Below are 14,605 nucleotides of genomic sequence, written 5' to 3'. Positions count from 1 at the left end.
TCTGAACAGCAAGCTTTCCCCTCACTCCACTGCCAATATGGAGCTGCTGACACTTTAAAAATCCCAATTGTCACCTCAAAGCGTATAGCACGCCCACACCATTCTGCCTCCCACCCCTTAGGCTGCTATTTCAATTTAAACACCAAGTGATGCCAAGCTGGGTTGGCCAGAATCCTAGAAAGCCACCTAGTCTAAAAATCTTCTTTTACCAAGGAGGAAACTGGGGCCCAGAGAAGGGAAGCACCTGTCCACAGCTCCAGAGGGAAAGAACCAAAAACAAAGAGCCAGGCCTAAAGTGTCAGGCAGAGGGGCTCTGTCTCCACAGTGGTGTCCACATCCTTTAGTTCAGCTCCTGTATACAGAAGGGGCCAAATGCTCCCTGGAAGCGGGTCTCAAGCCTTCTGACCAAAGCAGGGGCTTCCCCTGTGACCTTTCCCCTTCTTTTTGGCTCTCTCACCGATTCTGTGCAGAAGGAAACGGGCAAAGCAACCTGGAAAAGATCTTTCAGGAAAACAGGTGGACTTTCCTGCTAGAGAACTTTGCCTAGGACCAGGGTCTGAACAGGATCGGAACAGGGGAAGGTTTCAACTCCAAGGCTGTAAAGTTGCATCCCACCCCGTTTCCTTGGCCGCCCTGCTCTTGACGCGGGCAGAAGTAATATGGGCTTAGGTATAAAATTCCCGTCCCATTTGTAAAGTGTATTTCTTCACACAGTTCCTCAAGAAACTTGGAATTAACGCTGAGGTTAAAGGGAAATGAACCTTTTCGTGGTGTGAACTTTCTGCATAAAGCAAGCACGGATACAGTGATAGGCCACAAGATTGAGTTCAAATGTCAGCTATTATCACTTGAACTTAAAACTAGAGTAAGGCTATAGTGGGATGTGTCTGTGGTGTTTCTGGCCCCTCATGCTCACCCACTGTCCTAGAGCCTGGGTGGAATAACATCTGAGGGCAGGTGTACCTCGCCCGTTAAGCAGAAGGGATCGGAGGCTATACAAGCTAAAAACCTACACAGTTCGCAGTTAGAGATGAAAGGCTGCAGAAATGTTTATTGAATACAGTGCCAGGTTTATAAATAAAACTTATTTACAATTTCCATAGAGTTGGTCCCCCATCAGAGAGGTGGTTAAATCTCCAAACAGTTTATCTCAAGATTTACAGAAACATTCAAGTACATCTCCTTTTCAAATCGCCATGGTGAAGGGTTAACTCCAGTAACACAACTACGGCCATCTTTTGCTACAGACGTGTGTAACGAACAGAAGGGGCTGGAGAAAGAACACACACCCCACCCACGCCACTACCTTCTTACTCGAGGGATACAGACCGCAAAGGATTTCTGTCTCCTAGAAGACAACTTCAGGGGATTTAAAAAAAAAAGGAAATCGTAAACTGCCGGCTGAAGGGACGGGTTAAGACACATTCGTGGAATCCTAGTCACTGCCAAAAGGATAATGTATTTAGGATATACAGTATTAGTTCAAAGGTTTAAAATAATTGAATGAAACAAGAGCAGACCCTTGACCAAATTTACATTCTTGGTTTAGGAGGAAGTTCCCAGTATGCTGAGGGGCCAATAATATGCTGCTACTCTGATGTGCCACGGTGGCACTTAGGGAGGCCTACTGGACGGCCGCTCGTTACGATACAGGTTAGAAGTACAGTCAGACATGCATTTATAAAGAGAATATAAAAATATGTACAGTAGCTAATTTTCAATGTGTTGCCGAAAGACACCAATTAAAGTGTGCAAAAATTCATTTGTCTAAAAATCAGAAAAAAAGCCTTTCTTGGCAACAGTGCATCAAAAGCCCATCTGAAACATCGAGATGCATTTGCCTTGCTTAACACCTACCCCAAACAGATGGAGAACAAAACTATGAAAGTGTTTGCCAAGTACTCAGCAGTTTTTTTATGGCAAGTCTCAGGCTCAAGCGGGATGCCAGTTAAACTAGTCACTTTATATATATAAATATATGTATATATTTATAGAGCAGTTAGAAGTAGGGGCAAGAGTTTACAGGAAGGTGCTAACCAACGTTAGGGGGACGGACCCCCACATCCAGCTATTTCCTCTCACAAACTCGTGCAGCCTGCAAACGCCCAATCTGGGCTGGTCATCCCCTCAAAAGCCAGAGGGGAAAAAAAAGGCTACAGCGGACTGGGCTGCCCCTCGACGCCAAGCTGAACTCAGCACTCCCTGGGGGCAAGGCTTCACTTCCCATCCAGGATGCTGGCCATGTAAGACTCTGACTTCACGAACGGTCTTTCACGAAGGACTGTGGGACCGCTTAAATGGAGCCCACCCAGCTTCTAGAAAAAGACTTGACGAAAGAGTTAAGACAGAAGGCAAAGTTTTGAAAACAAGTTAAATCACCCCCATCCCTCTTTGACGCTGAGAGGCCACTGAACACAGGCCCGCGATGGGTCAACACTTGGCCTCCCTGCAAGAAACGTCCAGGAGCCCTCGGTCCTCACTGTCTCACCAGAAGAACCTCTAAGGTGTTCTCAGGTGCTCCTTCCAGATTCAGGGAACTCTGAAAGCCATCTCTAGTTCAGTCACCTTCTCTTCTACAACCACCCAGTCTAAGGACCAGCAGCAGATGGGTGGGCTCCTCTCCACGGCTCTGACCTATCCCTCTGGCAGGAAATCTAACAGGCTGCAAAATGCCAGAAAGACAGGGAGTAGGAGAGGGAGAAGCCAAGGGTCTCTGTAAACCAGCCCCGAATGCACCCATTTGGCTGCCAAGAGCTTCTCGCTGCCTCACTGGCAGCCTGCTGCTGTCCCAGGCAAATTAAAACCGCCCACGAACACTCTTGAAACCCCCATCTCCTTACTGGTAAGATACGACCAGTTAACACCCTGAAAGACGCACCTCCAGCCTTCATTGCAGAAAAAGAGTTCTACACTAAATGCATGCTGTCTTTAAAGGGGCTTTTAGAGAACACCAATCCCACCGCAAAGACCAGTGTCAGCATCTCAGTTTTGGTTACAGGTTTATAATTAGACACAAAATCCACTCCATGCTGGAGTTGTTTACTTTCAGGCTGGGGACTACTTGGGAGAAAGAAAGCAAAGTGTCAAGTCCACTGCAGGAAAACAAAACAAAACAAAAAAACAGAAAAGAAAAGGAGGCTAAGGAAAGTAGTATAAATTAAAAGTCATCAATCAAAGGTGACCGGTAGTGTCTTTTAGGCACGAAGACTGGCTAAGAAGGGACCTCGTGCTCCTACCACCCAGCGAGGATTGAATTACAGACACACAAAACCATGTCTCTTGCACAGATGGTCTCAAGTAGTTACATAAAACAGGTAATCGGCAGCACGACTGAGAACCCCGAAGTACATGCTTGAGAAAAAGTGGGTTTTTTTCCTTCCTTAAGAGCTCCGCTGCCTGAATAATCATGAAGCTCCCGGCCTTCACTCCCCACCTCCCCCCAGTGAAAATACAAGTAGACCTACGTGCCTATGGACAGGACGAAGCAATTGCTATCTGCCCGGCTTTAGGCAAGGTCTCACGCTCAGAGGTCGGAGCTGGGATGTCGGGAGGGCGAGAAGCCCGATTCTGGGCTGTGGGCGTTAAATGGTTAAACCTCTCCTCCAACTGCCTTGTCCCCATTTAGATCTCAGCTTTACAAAGCATTTAACACCACTTTAAGTTAATGGTCTTTTTATTGGAAAAAAAAAAAAAAGACTAGCATTTACAACTTGGAATGGACGTTAAATTGTAATTTCTTGAACAGCAATGTTGATGGTTGTGCTGAAGAGTCCACAGCCACAGCCTACCTCTGCTGGCTCCAAGTCAGGTTCAGGAGGTTTTAAAAACAGAGAGTCCAAAGATGCTCCCTTGGTAAAGGTTTCTTTTTAAAAATTTGTGTGAATGGTGACAGCCCGACACCCATCTCGCTCTCTGGTACAACGCGGACAACGCTAAACCAACACGCACAGGATGCCGGCAGGATGGGTCACTGTCACCGCGGGTGGGGGCGCACGAAGTACAGGGGGCCGTCCTGCTCTGTGGGGCTGCGTCTAGACGGTCTATCTATCCTTCACCCATTTTTCTGCACAGCATCCTGAGGTAAACCAATTTTAAAGGTTTGTTTTCAGTAAACCCGCTATGACAATTTATACTAACAAATTGAACTAGAACCCATCTGAAACAGGTTTTTTTAAATTTGTTTTTTCATTTTTCGTTTTAATACAAAGGCCTGACTGTGCTCAATCGTCAAGCTGCATGCATGAAAAACTGGCCAGCCCAAACAGTGTAGTAATCATTAGCAAATGGAACTGCAAGGAGTCCACTAAGTGCTTCCTTATCGTTAAGGTAGTACAAGTATTTATATCGTAAAACTGATGTGTAGCGCTTCATCTTTAGGGGACAGGACCACCAACCAATACATGCAGATTTTGTGTGTGTGGACAGAAGGTACTTTTGACATTCAGTTTTGCTATATAGAAACAGAATGAGTAAATGAACTTTTTTTTTTTTTTTTTTTTGCAAGAGGTAAGTAAAAGATTCAATTTGATTCTTCTAGAGGGGGGAAAAAAGGAGTTGAAAGTAGGTCTTCACTTTGCAGTCATCATCTGTACGAATTCTGAAAAGACAAATAATCATAGCTTTTGGTTATCTTCAAAAGTAGCTTTCATGAACACGTCAGCTCTCTTCTGCATTAAAAACAAACCAAAAAAACCCCTGTCTAGTGAAGCAGTTAGCTTGTTTACAGACACCAAAGGGAAGTCTATTCAAAACTAAGCTAAGGAAATTGTAGTGTTTTACCTTCATAGTTGACTTGCCCGTCTCCATCGATATCTGCTTCTCTGATCATTTCATCTACTTCTTCATCTGTTAGTTTTTCTCCTAAGTTTGTCATGACGTGACGTAGTTCTGCCGCACTGATGTAACCGTTGCCATCCTGTGAACGTGGAGCCTTGTTACTGACGGCGGCAGCTAAGCGGGTCTGTGACTTCATCATCCCCTCTCCCAGTACTGCCGCTTCTGCATACAGCCTGCACATCTCCGGTCCGGCCCCCTCTCCCCGCTTACCGACTACGTGCATACACTCAGCGAACCCAGAGAATGCAGGGGCTTTGCAAAAGCTAACCAACTGAAAGTGACAACCAAGAACTTGGCTCAGAACTCGCCACTACTTACTATGCTTACTCTCACCCAATAAGATGGCTGCAGAAGTCAGGATATTTGAAAGTGAGATAACAGGGCCCGGCAATTAGCTTTAAGTGTGCTAACTAGGGAACAGATTGTCAGAGCATTTAGAAACGATTGGGGGAAAAAAAAAAAAAAAAGCCATATGTAAGTACCGTCTGCAACACAGATGCAGGATTACCTTGTCAAAGACTCGGAATGCCTCGCGAATTTCTTCTTCACTGTCTGTATCTTTCATTTTTCTAGCCATCATAGTCAAAAATTCTGGGAAGTCAATGGTGCCATTACCTTAAATTAAAAAACAAAAGCTCACATAAAAGAAATGCTCCAGTAATGCTACCTGGCAGTGATAATCTTAAAAGCACTTTACGGAATGGTTGAAGCCTCACTGGCACAAACTGGTAAATTATTTTATTAGGTAAAACCATTTATAAGTCTGAACTGTTTAAACACTGCAGGGTAATTTCACATGATTCATGGTAATTCAAACTAGCAATCGGTGCCCAGGATATCATTTAACAATGCAAAGGAAAGTGCACACGTGGCCTCTTGACCACTAATGGGGGGGTGTACAGGTCGAGAGAAAGAGCACAGCTCCCTTCCATTCCTGAGAGAGGCTTTGGAGAGCGCTGTCCCCCTGAGTGAGGATGACCACTCCGACCTAACTCTGCCTTGGCCGGCGATGCTGGGAAAGGCCCAGAACTGGCCTGCCAATACAACCAAACGTTCTCACAGAAGAAAAGAATTACGGGAGGGGAAAAACTGACTTTGTTATGCCACAGACCATAAACCATCACAAAGTCTTCTCCAGAAAGTGTTTCTCAACCACATTATAAGTCAACTGATCTTTTTCTCTCCAATTCCGTATCTTTGTTTGTTTCCCGTTAAGGGCAAGGCTCGGAAATGTTTTCATAGCTCAGAACCGTAAACATTTAGGAAACAGTGTCAGAAGAATCTGTTCTACAGCCAGTATTCCCAACAACTTCCCCTCTAAAACGAAGAGTTATGTGAACCACCTCCAGAGACGAGCCACCAGATTAACAGGGTAACTTGCATTAAATGGAAACAAAACTAGAGGAAAAAAGCCTTAGGTTTAGGTTAAGTACTCATTTTCACAGGCAAGTACCTTTAAATCAAAATAGTAATTCAAAGACCCCTTTAAGTCATTTTGGCCTCCAAAATTTTAAAGCATCAATGACATTCACGCGAGACAAAAATGATTTGAAGTGCCACCTCCTAGCCATGCAGAGAAGACGTCCTCAGGCATTACACTTATTCATCGCCAAGTGTTAGCTTCTGTAGCCCCAGACAACTTCTCTCTCCTTGTTCCATACAATCTAAGGGCCCAAGACACTTTGCCAGTTGTGAGTCCCTAAGCAGTTTCCCAGGCTTCACATGAAACGGGAGGCAGCCACTCCATGTTCCCAGATGGCCTTAGCAATCAAACGCAAGAGAATTAGGAGCTATCTCCTTTCCAAAACAACACTAATATGGATGAAAACTCTTTCTGAAGTAGCCCAAATGGGCTGAAACCACTTGTTAAAGAGCTCGCCCCAAACCCCTGCTTCTAAATGTGATCAGACAAGTTTAACTCTACTTTATCACCTTAGGATACCACATTTGTTTAAATGGCTACTACACCAAGCCAATCATCTAGAAAAGAGTCTAGATCCAAACTGTTTATTCTTGGCTCATCTTTTGAAAAATTACCCATGTTCTACAATGTTATACAGTACATGTATATATGGTTTCCACAAACACATGGTTTCTTTTTTTTTTTTCAAGAGGGGAATGCTCAGAAATTGTTTACTGATGGAAGTGAGCAAGATAAGGTCTACTCTCCACTCTTCTAGAGTCCAGAGAAATGGATGACCAATTGGTGACCAACTGTTACGGGGGTTACTGCTTGTTCCTTCTTGCTCTGCACCTTATTTATCTTCTTCTTCTAGTAGATTCTATAAATGTACTCCGTACAGTCACCAAGCACCCCATCTCTCCAAGCTTCACGTGATCTTCAAAATTCTCTGGCACAAACACATCCACAGCTCACGCCTGTACTCAATTCTAAGAGTGCTCTTTACCCACCTTCACTTCCCACTCCTCGAGAGACAGACAGTAAGCTCTTTTAAAAGGTCTATAGCTATTTTTTTTTTTTTTTTTTTTTTTTTTACTTCCCCCACAGGACTCAGTGCAGACTCATGGGCCAGTTGATAAAAGATTGAGCTGTAGGTCACGGCAAGTAGAAAAGAACAAATCAGCGATCTGATCCAGGAAATGTTCTAGACAGTGAGCACAGCCAAAGGCAGGCCCATAATCTTCTATTTTCCTTGTCAACGGCTGTAAGGCAACCACTGCGGTGCATGTGCTTTGCTCTGGGGACCTGAAAGACAATCTTGTGACATGTCTGAACTTGCATTACACAACGCTGGCACTCATTCATAGGTCTAAGCCCTCACCGTCAGCATCCACCTCGTTGATCATATCCTGCAATTCGGCTTCTGTTGGGTTCTGACCCAGTGACCTCATGACGGTTCCAAGTTCCTTTGTTGTGATGGTACCATCGCCATCTTTGTCAAATAGGGAGAAAGCTTCCTTGAACTCTGAAAACAAAAGCGTACCCTTTAGAATGAACGTCTTTATCCAACCCAGGCACAGCACACACTTTCCTTGGGCTTGCCAAAGCAAACCGTCCAAGTTTGGGAATTATCAGAAACTGCCTGGTCTTTATCTGCTAAAATAAAGACCACAACAGTCCTATTGGACTGGCCTCCATTCAGCAGTCCATACAGCAAAACCATAGTATTCTCACGTTTTTCAAGAAAACTAAGCTTAAACACACTTAAGTTAGCCCTCAATCCAATCTGACAAGTGAAGATTGGTCAGCAAGTTCCCTTCAGGCCCCTTCCTGTTAAATTTCTACAGCCATAAGAACTCCTGGTTTCATAACAACATAAAGCGGTTCCTAGAAATGTACAGTCCCAGGTAACCAGGCTGTTCTCTCTACATGGCACTTAACATCTCAAAGGTGTATTCCTGGTTTCCTGAACAGAATCATCCTCAAAAAAAGTCCTCCAAGGAACACTAAAAGCTAGAATCTAAACTAACTCCCTTTCCAATAATTATAGTAGTCCTAACACTCATTTTCCCATTTATTTTCAAACAGCAAGCCCAAGCCTTCACGGTGAATTACTAAAAGCCCTGTGGCATAAGAATTCTAAACTCCATTTGCGAGGAGCAGGCTCAGCGCCATCTCATTACGTGCGGAGCCCTGAACACCAGGACGTTCAGTCAAACACTCCAGGGCGGAACAAGTATTCCCACCTCCACTTCCTTCCACGTTGCCTCTGAAACACTGGCAAGGAATTCACTCCTGACCTAAATATCTCTGCATATTGTTTCCATTTAAATCAATTCTTAGAAAACTGCTCAGATTATTGGGGGGGAAGGGTCAGAGAAGCCACCCACACAGTCGTGCCTAGTTCTGGTCTACTGGAACCCCCTGAAGTCAGCAACTTACCAGCAATCTGCTCTTCGGTCAGCTGATCAGCCTAGATAAAGAAAGAAGAGGTTATAACTCAATGCACAAGAGTTGACTGAGGGCAACATAGTTTTCCCAATTATACTTTTAATATTGACCTTTAAAAAAAAAAAAAAGACAACCATCCCCAAACGGTAGCACTGCCCTTAAATGAAACCCATTTTAAAAACAAACGGTGACAAAGAAGTGACAACACTGTACTTCAGGTTTTCTTGGCTGGGCCTAAGGCAATGTGCTGAGGTCTCCCTAAGGAAGGGTCAGTTCATAATTTGAAAAATGGCACCTCTAGCGGCAAAAGGCCACACCGCATAGGACGCAGCCACAAGCTGAGAAAGAAGAGCGCCACCTACTGCGCCAGGGACACCGCAGTCCCCCCTTCCATCCAAGGATCCCAGTCTGAGGCTGCTGTCACCACAGCCAGGATCGCGTCCAGGGGCAGGCTTTTAGCGCACCTTGCGCATTGCTGCGGGAGCTCCAAAATCTCCGAATAGGTGTTACGTAATGGCATTGGAGTGGATTAAGAGGCTTTTAGATCTATTTTATGAGACACAATGAAGTGGAAAAAAATAAATTTACGGCAATGGGTTACCCCACCTAACTTGATTTCCGTGTAATAAATGCTTTCTGTTTAAATTAGGCAGTTATGTCTTAAAAGCCTACCATTTATTATGGCTGATGCCCTCAAATTATCTTTGACGAAGAAGCCAGGAAAAAAATGGAACCATCCTACAACTGAGCTGTTACAAAACTGCAAACGTTAAGTACACATAAAGTACACAACAATTGTAAGACTACACCTTCTCTTTTCTGGAAAAGAAGTAGCTATTAACTTTGCCAGAGAATATTTACTCTACCAATCTACCAAGAGCTGCTCATAATAAACACACTTTACTTGAGGTGGTAATGGCCATGAAGGTACTTCTCACTTGTATTGTCTGATCTCTGCAACAGGGAACCTGTGCCTCCAGCCAGAGGAATTTGAGAATGCAAGGAGAGCTAATATGTATTTTTATTTTAATGAAGGACACCACCTAGTGAAGCCAGTTACAAAGTAAGTTCTAACAGAAAGCTAACCAAGTCATGTTTACTCGAACTCTTAAATGAAAACTTTCCCAATAAGAACGTTCCAATTTATTTATTTGGGGGGGGAACTTATTTTTTCAAATTAGAATTGGGTCTTCCTTCCTTTCTACCCCAGTCACCGGAAGATGGTTTTCTTTACATCGAAAGAAGGAGACCCGATGATTTATGTAACGTCAGGACATCTGTCTTTGTACAACAGGAAGCGGTGCCACACCTCGCAAGAGAAGCTGTCACCTTATTGGGGGAGCACAGTCCCACCTCACCGCAAAACTCTCTTGGAGAGGTTTCTGAGATCCATCATCAGCCTTACTCCACAAAGAAATACCCGCCCCCAAATCGCTTTGGCCTAGGGGCAAAGGTGCCCTGAACCTCCCCACCCCGCCAAGCCAGAAAACGCTGAGAGTGATGTCAGCCCTGCCCGCCCAAGGGAGGAAGGGGGCTGTAGAAAACACACCCGGCGAGGCGCACAGGCGCATCTGGCAATCTAGAGGCCGCAGAGAAAGCGGAAACGTGGAGGGCATCTCCCTGCGGACTGCAAAGTGGCTAGGGGCCAGGCAGGGGTGCGTGCCCCGCGAGCAGGCGGGGTGCGGAGGAGCGAGGGGGCCCCAGGGCGGAGACACCGCCCCTCCCAGACCAGGGCCACCCCCACTCCCACCCCCGCTACGGGACCGCGCGGCGAGAGGGGGCCAAGCCCGCCCCGCGCCTCCCACCCGCTTCTGCTCCCCCAGGCGGCGAGCCCGCCGCGCCGCCGCCTCCTCCTGAAGCAGAAACTTTGCGTCTCTAATGGAAACCGAGCCGCGCGCCAGCTCCCTCCTCCCCCGCCCCCCCCCCCGCCCCAATTAGCGCGAGCCGAGCGCCTCCCGCGGGAAGGGACCTCCCGACGTACTGAGGATCACGCACGCCTTCACTACTGCACTGGGTGGGGGGGCTGCAGGGGTGCGAAACAGGGAGACACGAGCCCGGCCACACCGCAGGGCCCCGCCCGGGCGCAGTGCTGCCGGCCCGCCGCTTCCGCCCTCTCCGCCCCCCACCCCTCGCCTTCCTGCCCCCACCCCACCCTTCCCCGGCTCCTTCCTTCCCAGCCCACGCCCGCGCCGCGCCCCCCGGGAGGGAGGAGGGAAAGCGGCTGGGCCAGAACGCGCAGCAGGGTCGCGGGGTGGGGGAGGAGGTAGACGCGGACGGCGCCCCCCACGCCCCGGTCCGAGCAATGTGCGCCACCGGCTAGCGTGGGCCCATTCATTCTCTGCAGCCCTCCCGACCCGCCGCCTCCGTGCCCCGGGCTGAAGGCGGAGGGGAGTGGGGGTATAGAGTGCCCGGCCTCGCCCGGCTCCCCCGCCCCCCCCCCACCCCGGGCCCCGGCCCAGGCGCAGCGCTGCGGGAAGCCCGGGTGCGGCGCGCTGGATGCAGTGGTGCGGGGCTGGGGAGAGGAGGTGGATGCGGAAGGCCCCGGTGCTGCTGCGGCCAGAGCCCCTGCCCGCGCACAGCCCACAGCCAAGTCCAGCTCCAAGAGGGACCAATATTTAATAAGAAACCCTGGCCGAGGAAAGCGACATGCAAATCCGAAATGCGCCCTTCTTAACCGCAGTTGCTGCGTAACACCCGGAAAAAAGGACCTCCCCTCCACCAAAAGGGGGGGCTGAACTAAAAATTTGGGAAGAAATCATGGGCAGAGAGCTGCTATGCCGCCGTTGACCACTCCCGACCTACCATGGTGCGAGCGAAGGGAGGAAGAGCAGAGGGAGCGAGGGTGGCTGCACCAGCGCAGAGGCTGTGACGGCGGGGGTGCCTCCGCTGCTGCTGCTGCTAAGGCGCGGTGTGCGCTCAGCGCTGTGCCGCTGCCGCCGCCCGACTGCGAGTAACGGCGCCGCGCCCTCGAGGCTCTCAGCACCACTGCCGAAGTGCGAGCCTGCTCCCTGCGGTATATATATGGAGATCCGTATCCCTCCGCCACGACCGCGGTTGCCTCGCGCCGAGCGGCCCTGCGAGAGGCCGGGCCTTGCCCGCTTGGCCCCGCCCCTACCGCGCCCCGCCTCTCGCTGCACCCGCGCGCCGGCAGCGGGCCGAGGCTGGGGCCCTGGACTCGTAGGGTTTGGAGAGAGGCGCGAGGTCGCCGGGCAGGGGCAGAGGCAGGTGAGGGGTGGTATCCAGAGACTGACATCTGGGGACGCTCAAGGGCGGAGTGTTTGCGTAGCCCCGACTTGGGACAGCCCAGGACTTGAGAAGCTGTCTGCCTCTCGCCCCAGCCCCACCTCCACCTCCACCTGTGGGACACCCCTCCCCCCCGCCTCGCATCTTTTATAGCTTGTCGGGAGCAACCAGGTTACCCTGGCCTTGCGCCCCTGGGTCCCCAGCTGGTCACCCTCCGTTCGGGGAGCTTCAGGAGGTCCTGGGGCAAGGGGCGGCCGGCCGTGGGGAGCTGGGGACAGAGGAATTGACTGCACACCTCAGCTGCCTTGGGGAGGGTCTGGAAGGGTCATGGCAGTTTTCCTCGCGCAAGAAATTGGTCAGATTTTTTTTTTTCTTTTAAAAAAAGTGAAGCAGTTTCTGAAACAAATGATGTATGCTTAGTTGCTAAATCTGTGTCATGCTCATATGCTTAGCCAGTCTTCTTTTAATGTTTTCACGTTTCCACTGAATATTTTTTGTATGCCTGAATAATATCTCTCCCTTTACTGTTTTTTTTTTCCTATGGAAAATATTGTTCATCCTGGCTCCAGTCTTACTGAAATTAATGTACCTGTGAATCTTCCATAGACCTTAAAACCCATGCTTTGATACATTTTTAAAATTTTCCTGGTCCTGAGAAGGCTCAGACCTTTATTCATAAATCCATAAAAGCAAAGAAGGGGAGAAAATAGGCACTTAGAATCTCCTAGGTTAGAGCTGGAACAAACAGCAAATTGACTCTACAGTGCAGTTGGATAATATTTTAATGTACAATCTTGATTATGTTCCTTTCTTAAAAATATTTTATCTTTAAATTTACTAATGTTTTCAATTTTTCTGTAAACTAGAAAAAGGACAATTTCAGTTAATTAATTTGAAATCAGCACTTGTAAAAATCTTGACAAAATGCTGCAGTTAGTTTTCTTGCCAAGGCAGAAGACAAAATTTGATCTTTTGTTTACAGGGCCTGGGCAACAGTTCCAATTTATCATTTGCTTACTTAATCAGAGAATACAAAGTGTGTAATTGACAAACTCTGCTAGAAAGGGCTTCCCATGGTTATGTTTGTTTCTGGCTCTGACAAAATTTGCAGAAAGATATTTTTTAAAAATGAAAAATGTTCAGGCACATTGCAGATGCCACAAGACTTCTGGGATAACCTCTTGTGAACTGTTCTACCAGGTGTTCCTTTTGAAATGCTGCAGAGAGGGTGAACCTGCTGTTCAAAGAGCCTACAGCAGGGTGCTTGGGTGGCTCAGTCAGTTAAGCCTTTGACTTCAGCTCAGGCCATGATCTCGCAGTCTGTGAGTTCAAGCCCGGAGTCTGACTCTGTGCTAAGAGCTCAGAGCTTGGAACCTGCTTTGGGTTCTGTGTCCCCCTCTCTTTCTGCAACCCTCCCCCGCCCCCCACCTCTTTCTCTCTCTCAAAAATAAAAATTCTTTAAAAAAGACTTAAAGAGGCTGCAACAGCAAGCCAGGGAATGGTGGAATGGTGTTGCCTTCTCTCTGCAGACCAGAAAGACATGATCTGCTTCACAAATCTATCAATCATCATCATCTTTCTCCCCCATCTTCTACCCCTCCCTTTTCCTCATCTTCATTGTGTTTGTTCAGGTTTGTTCACAGTGGAAAGCCTGAGTGGGAATAAAGTGTATTATATTAAGGGGAGAGTTGGAAATAGGAAGAGAGAAGAAGAGGCACGAATAGAAAGTCAATGTAAAGAATATTCCGTGATATGGCGAGTTACAAATCTCAATGGCCAAACACATCTTAAAAATGCTTCATTGCTAGGGTATTTGTATTCTTTTGTCAGGTTTTTCATATAGTATTTAGTGAAATACATTTTAAAATACAGTATACATCGTATAAGTAAGGGGAACAGCCTTAGAAATGAATAAGTAACAGCCTAGAAATGAAATGTATTTAATTATTAAGGATTCACTAGCTTCTATCTTCCATTCCTTATAATTATTGTGGTTAAATTGCTACAAGCCATGGTTTTTCAAATAATATTTTGAAAATCATATTCTCCCACTGTCCTTTAACCAATTTCACCCAAATTAAATACTTTGAAACTTTTTCATGACTTTGCTTGCTAAAACCTATGCATTTTAGAACCCTTTTACTTACTATAGTACAATTCATTATTCTGATTCTTTATGTTTTACTAGCTTAAGTTCTGTGTTAGTAATTTCATGTATCAAAGCACATCTCACCTTTCAAGTCTACTCGGTTTGTAGTGAGGTCATGCTTTATTCAGTTTTTTGGCTAGTTTGACACAGTGAAATATGAGGTCAGTGACTTGCCCAAGATCTTACTATGAGTCAATGATGGAGCATAAAATAGAGCATGGGCCCTTGCACAGGGGCTCTAATATTAGATTATATACTTGTGAAATCAATATCTGAAAACTTTAAACATACAATGTGAAGGATTTGCCTCATTCATGAAGCAGATTCTTCTCCCTAGATGATCACTGAGTTTTCATTAAAGTCAAATAGATTCTTTGAAGTCAATAAACTTCTTAATTTATGGAGAGATCAATCAGGAAAACAAGCCACATTATTGTGATACCGTAATTTCCTGAGAACCCAGAACCTATGGAGTATTTCATGATGTTGAAAGGAAAATGGTTATTATCATTGTTATTATTTAA

General features: G+C 46.7%; 1 protein-coding gene across 1 annotated transcript; it reads right to left on the bottom strand.

Moving 5' to 3' along the window:
• Positions 1-1,024: 1,024 nt before the first annotated feature.
• On the bottom strand, positions 1,025-11,697 carry CALM1 (calmodulin 1). The gene is made up of 6 exons (XM_019462017.2): positions 11,492-11,697; positions 8,681-8,711; positions 7,620-7,763; positions 5,345-5,451; positions 4,780-4,915; positions 1,025-4,597 (listed from the first exon to the last, which is right to left on the bottom strand). Exons 1-6 carry the CDS (start codon positions 11,492-11,494, stop codon positions 4,569-4,571), a joined length of 450 nt encoding a protein of 149 aa, XP_019317562.1. The 5' UTR covers positions 11,495-11,697; the 3' UTR covers positions 1,025-4,568.
• Between the last annotated feature and the right edge of the window lie 2,908 nt (positions 11,698-14,605).

This window comes from Panthera pardus, unplaced genomic scaffold (assembly GCF_024362965.1).
Source record: "Panthera pardus isolate Hobbes unplaced genomic scaffold, ASM2436296v1 HiC_scaffold_24, whole genome shotgun sequence".
In the NCBI taxonomy this organism is placed as follows: Eukaryota; Metazoa; Chordata; class Mammalia; order Carnivora; family Felidae; genus Panthera; species Panthera pardus.
Note: the sequence above shows the minus strand (reverse complement) of the source record. Positions and strands in the feature narration are given on the sequence as shown.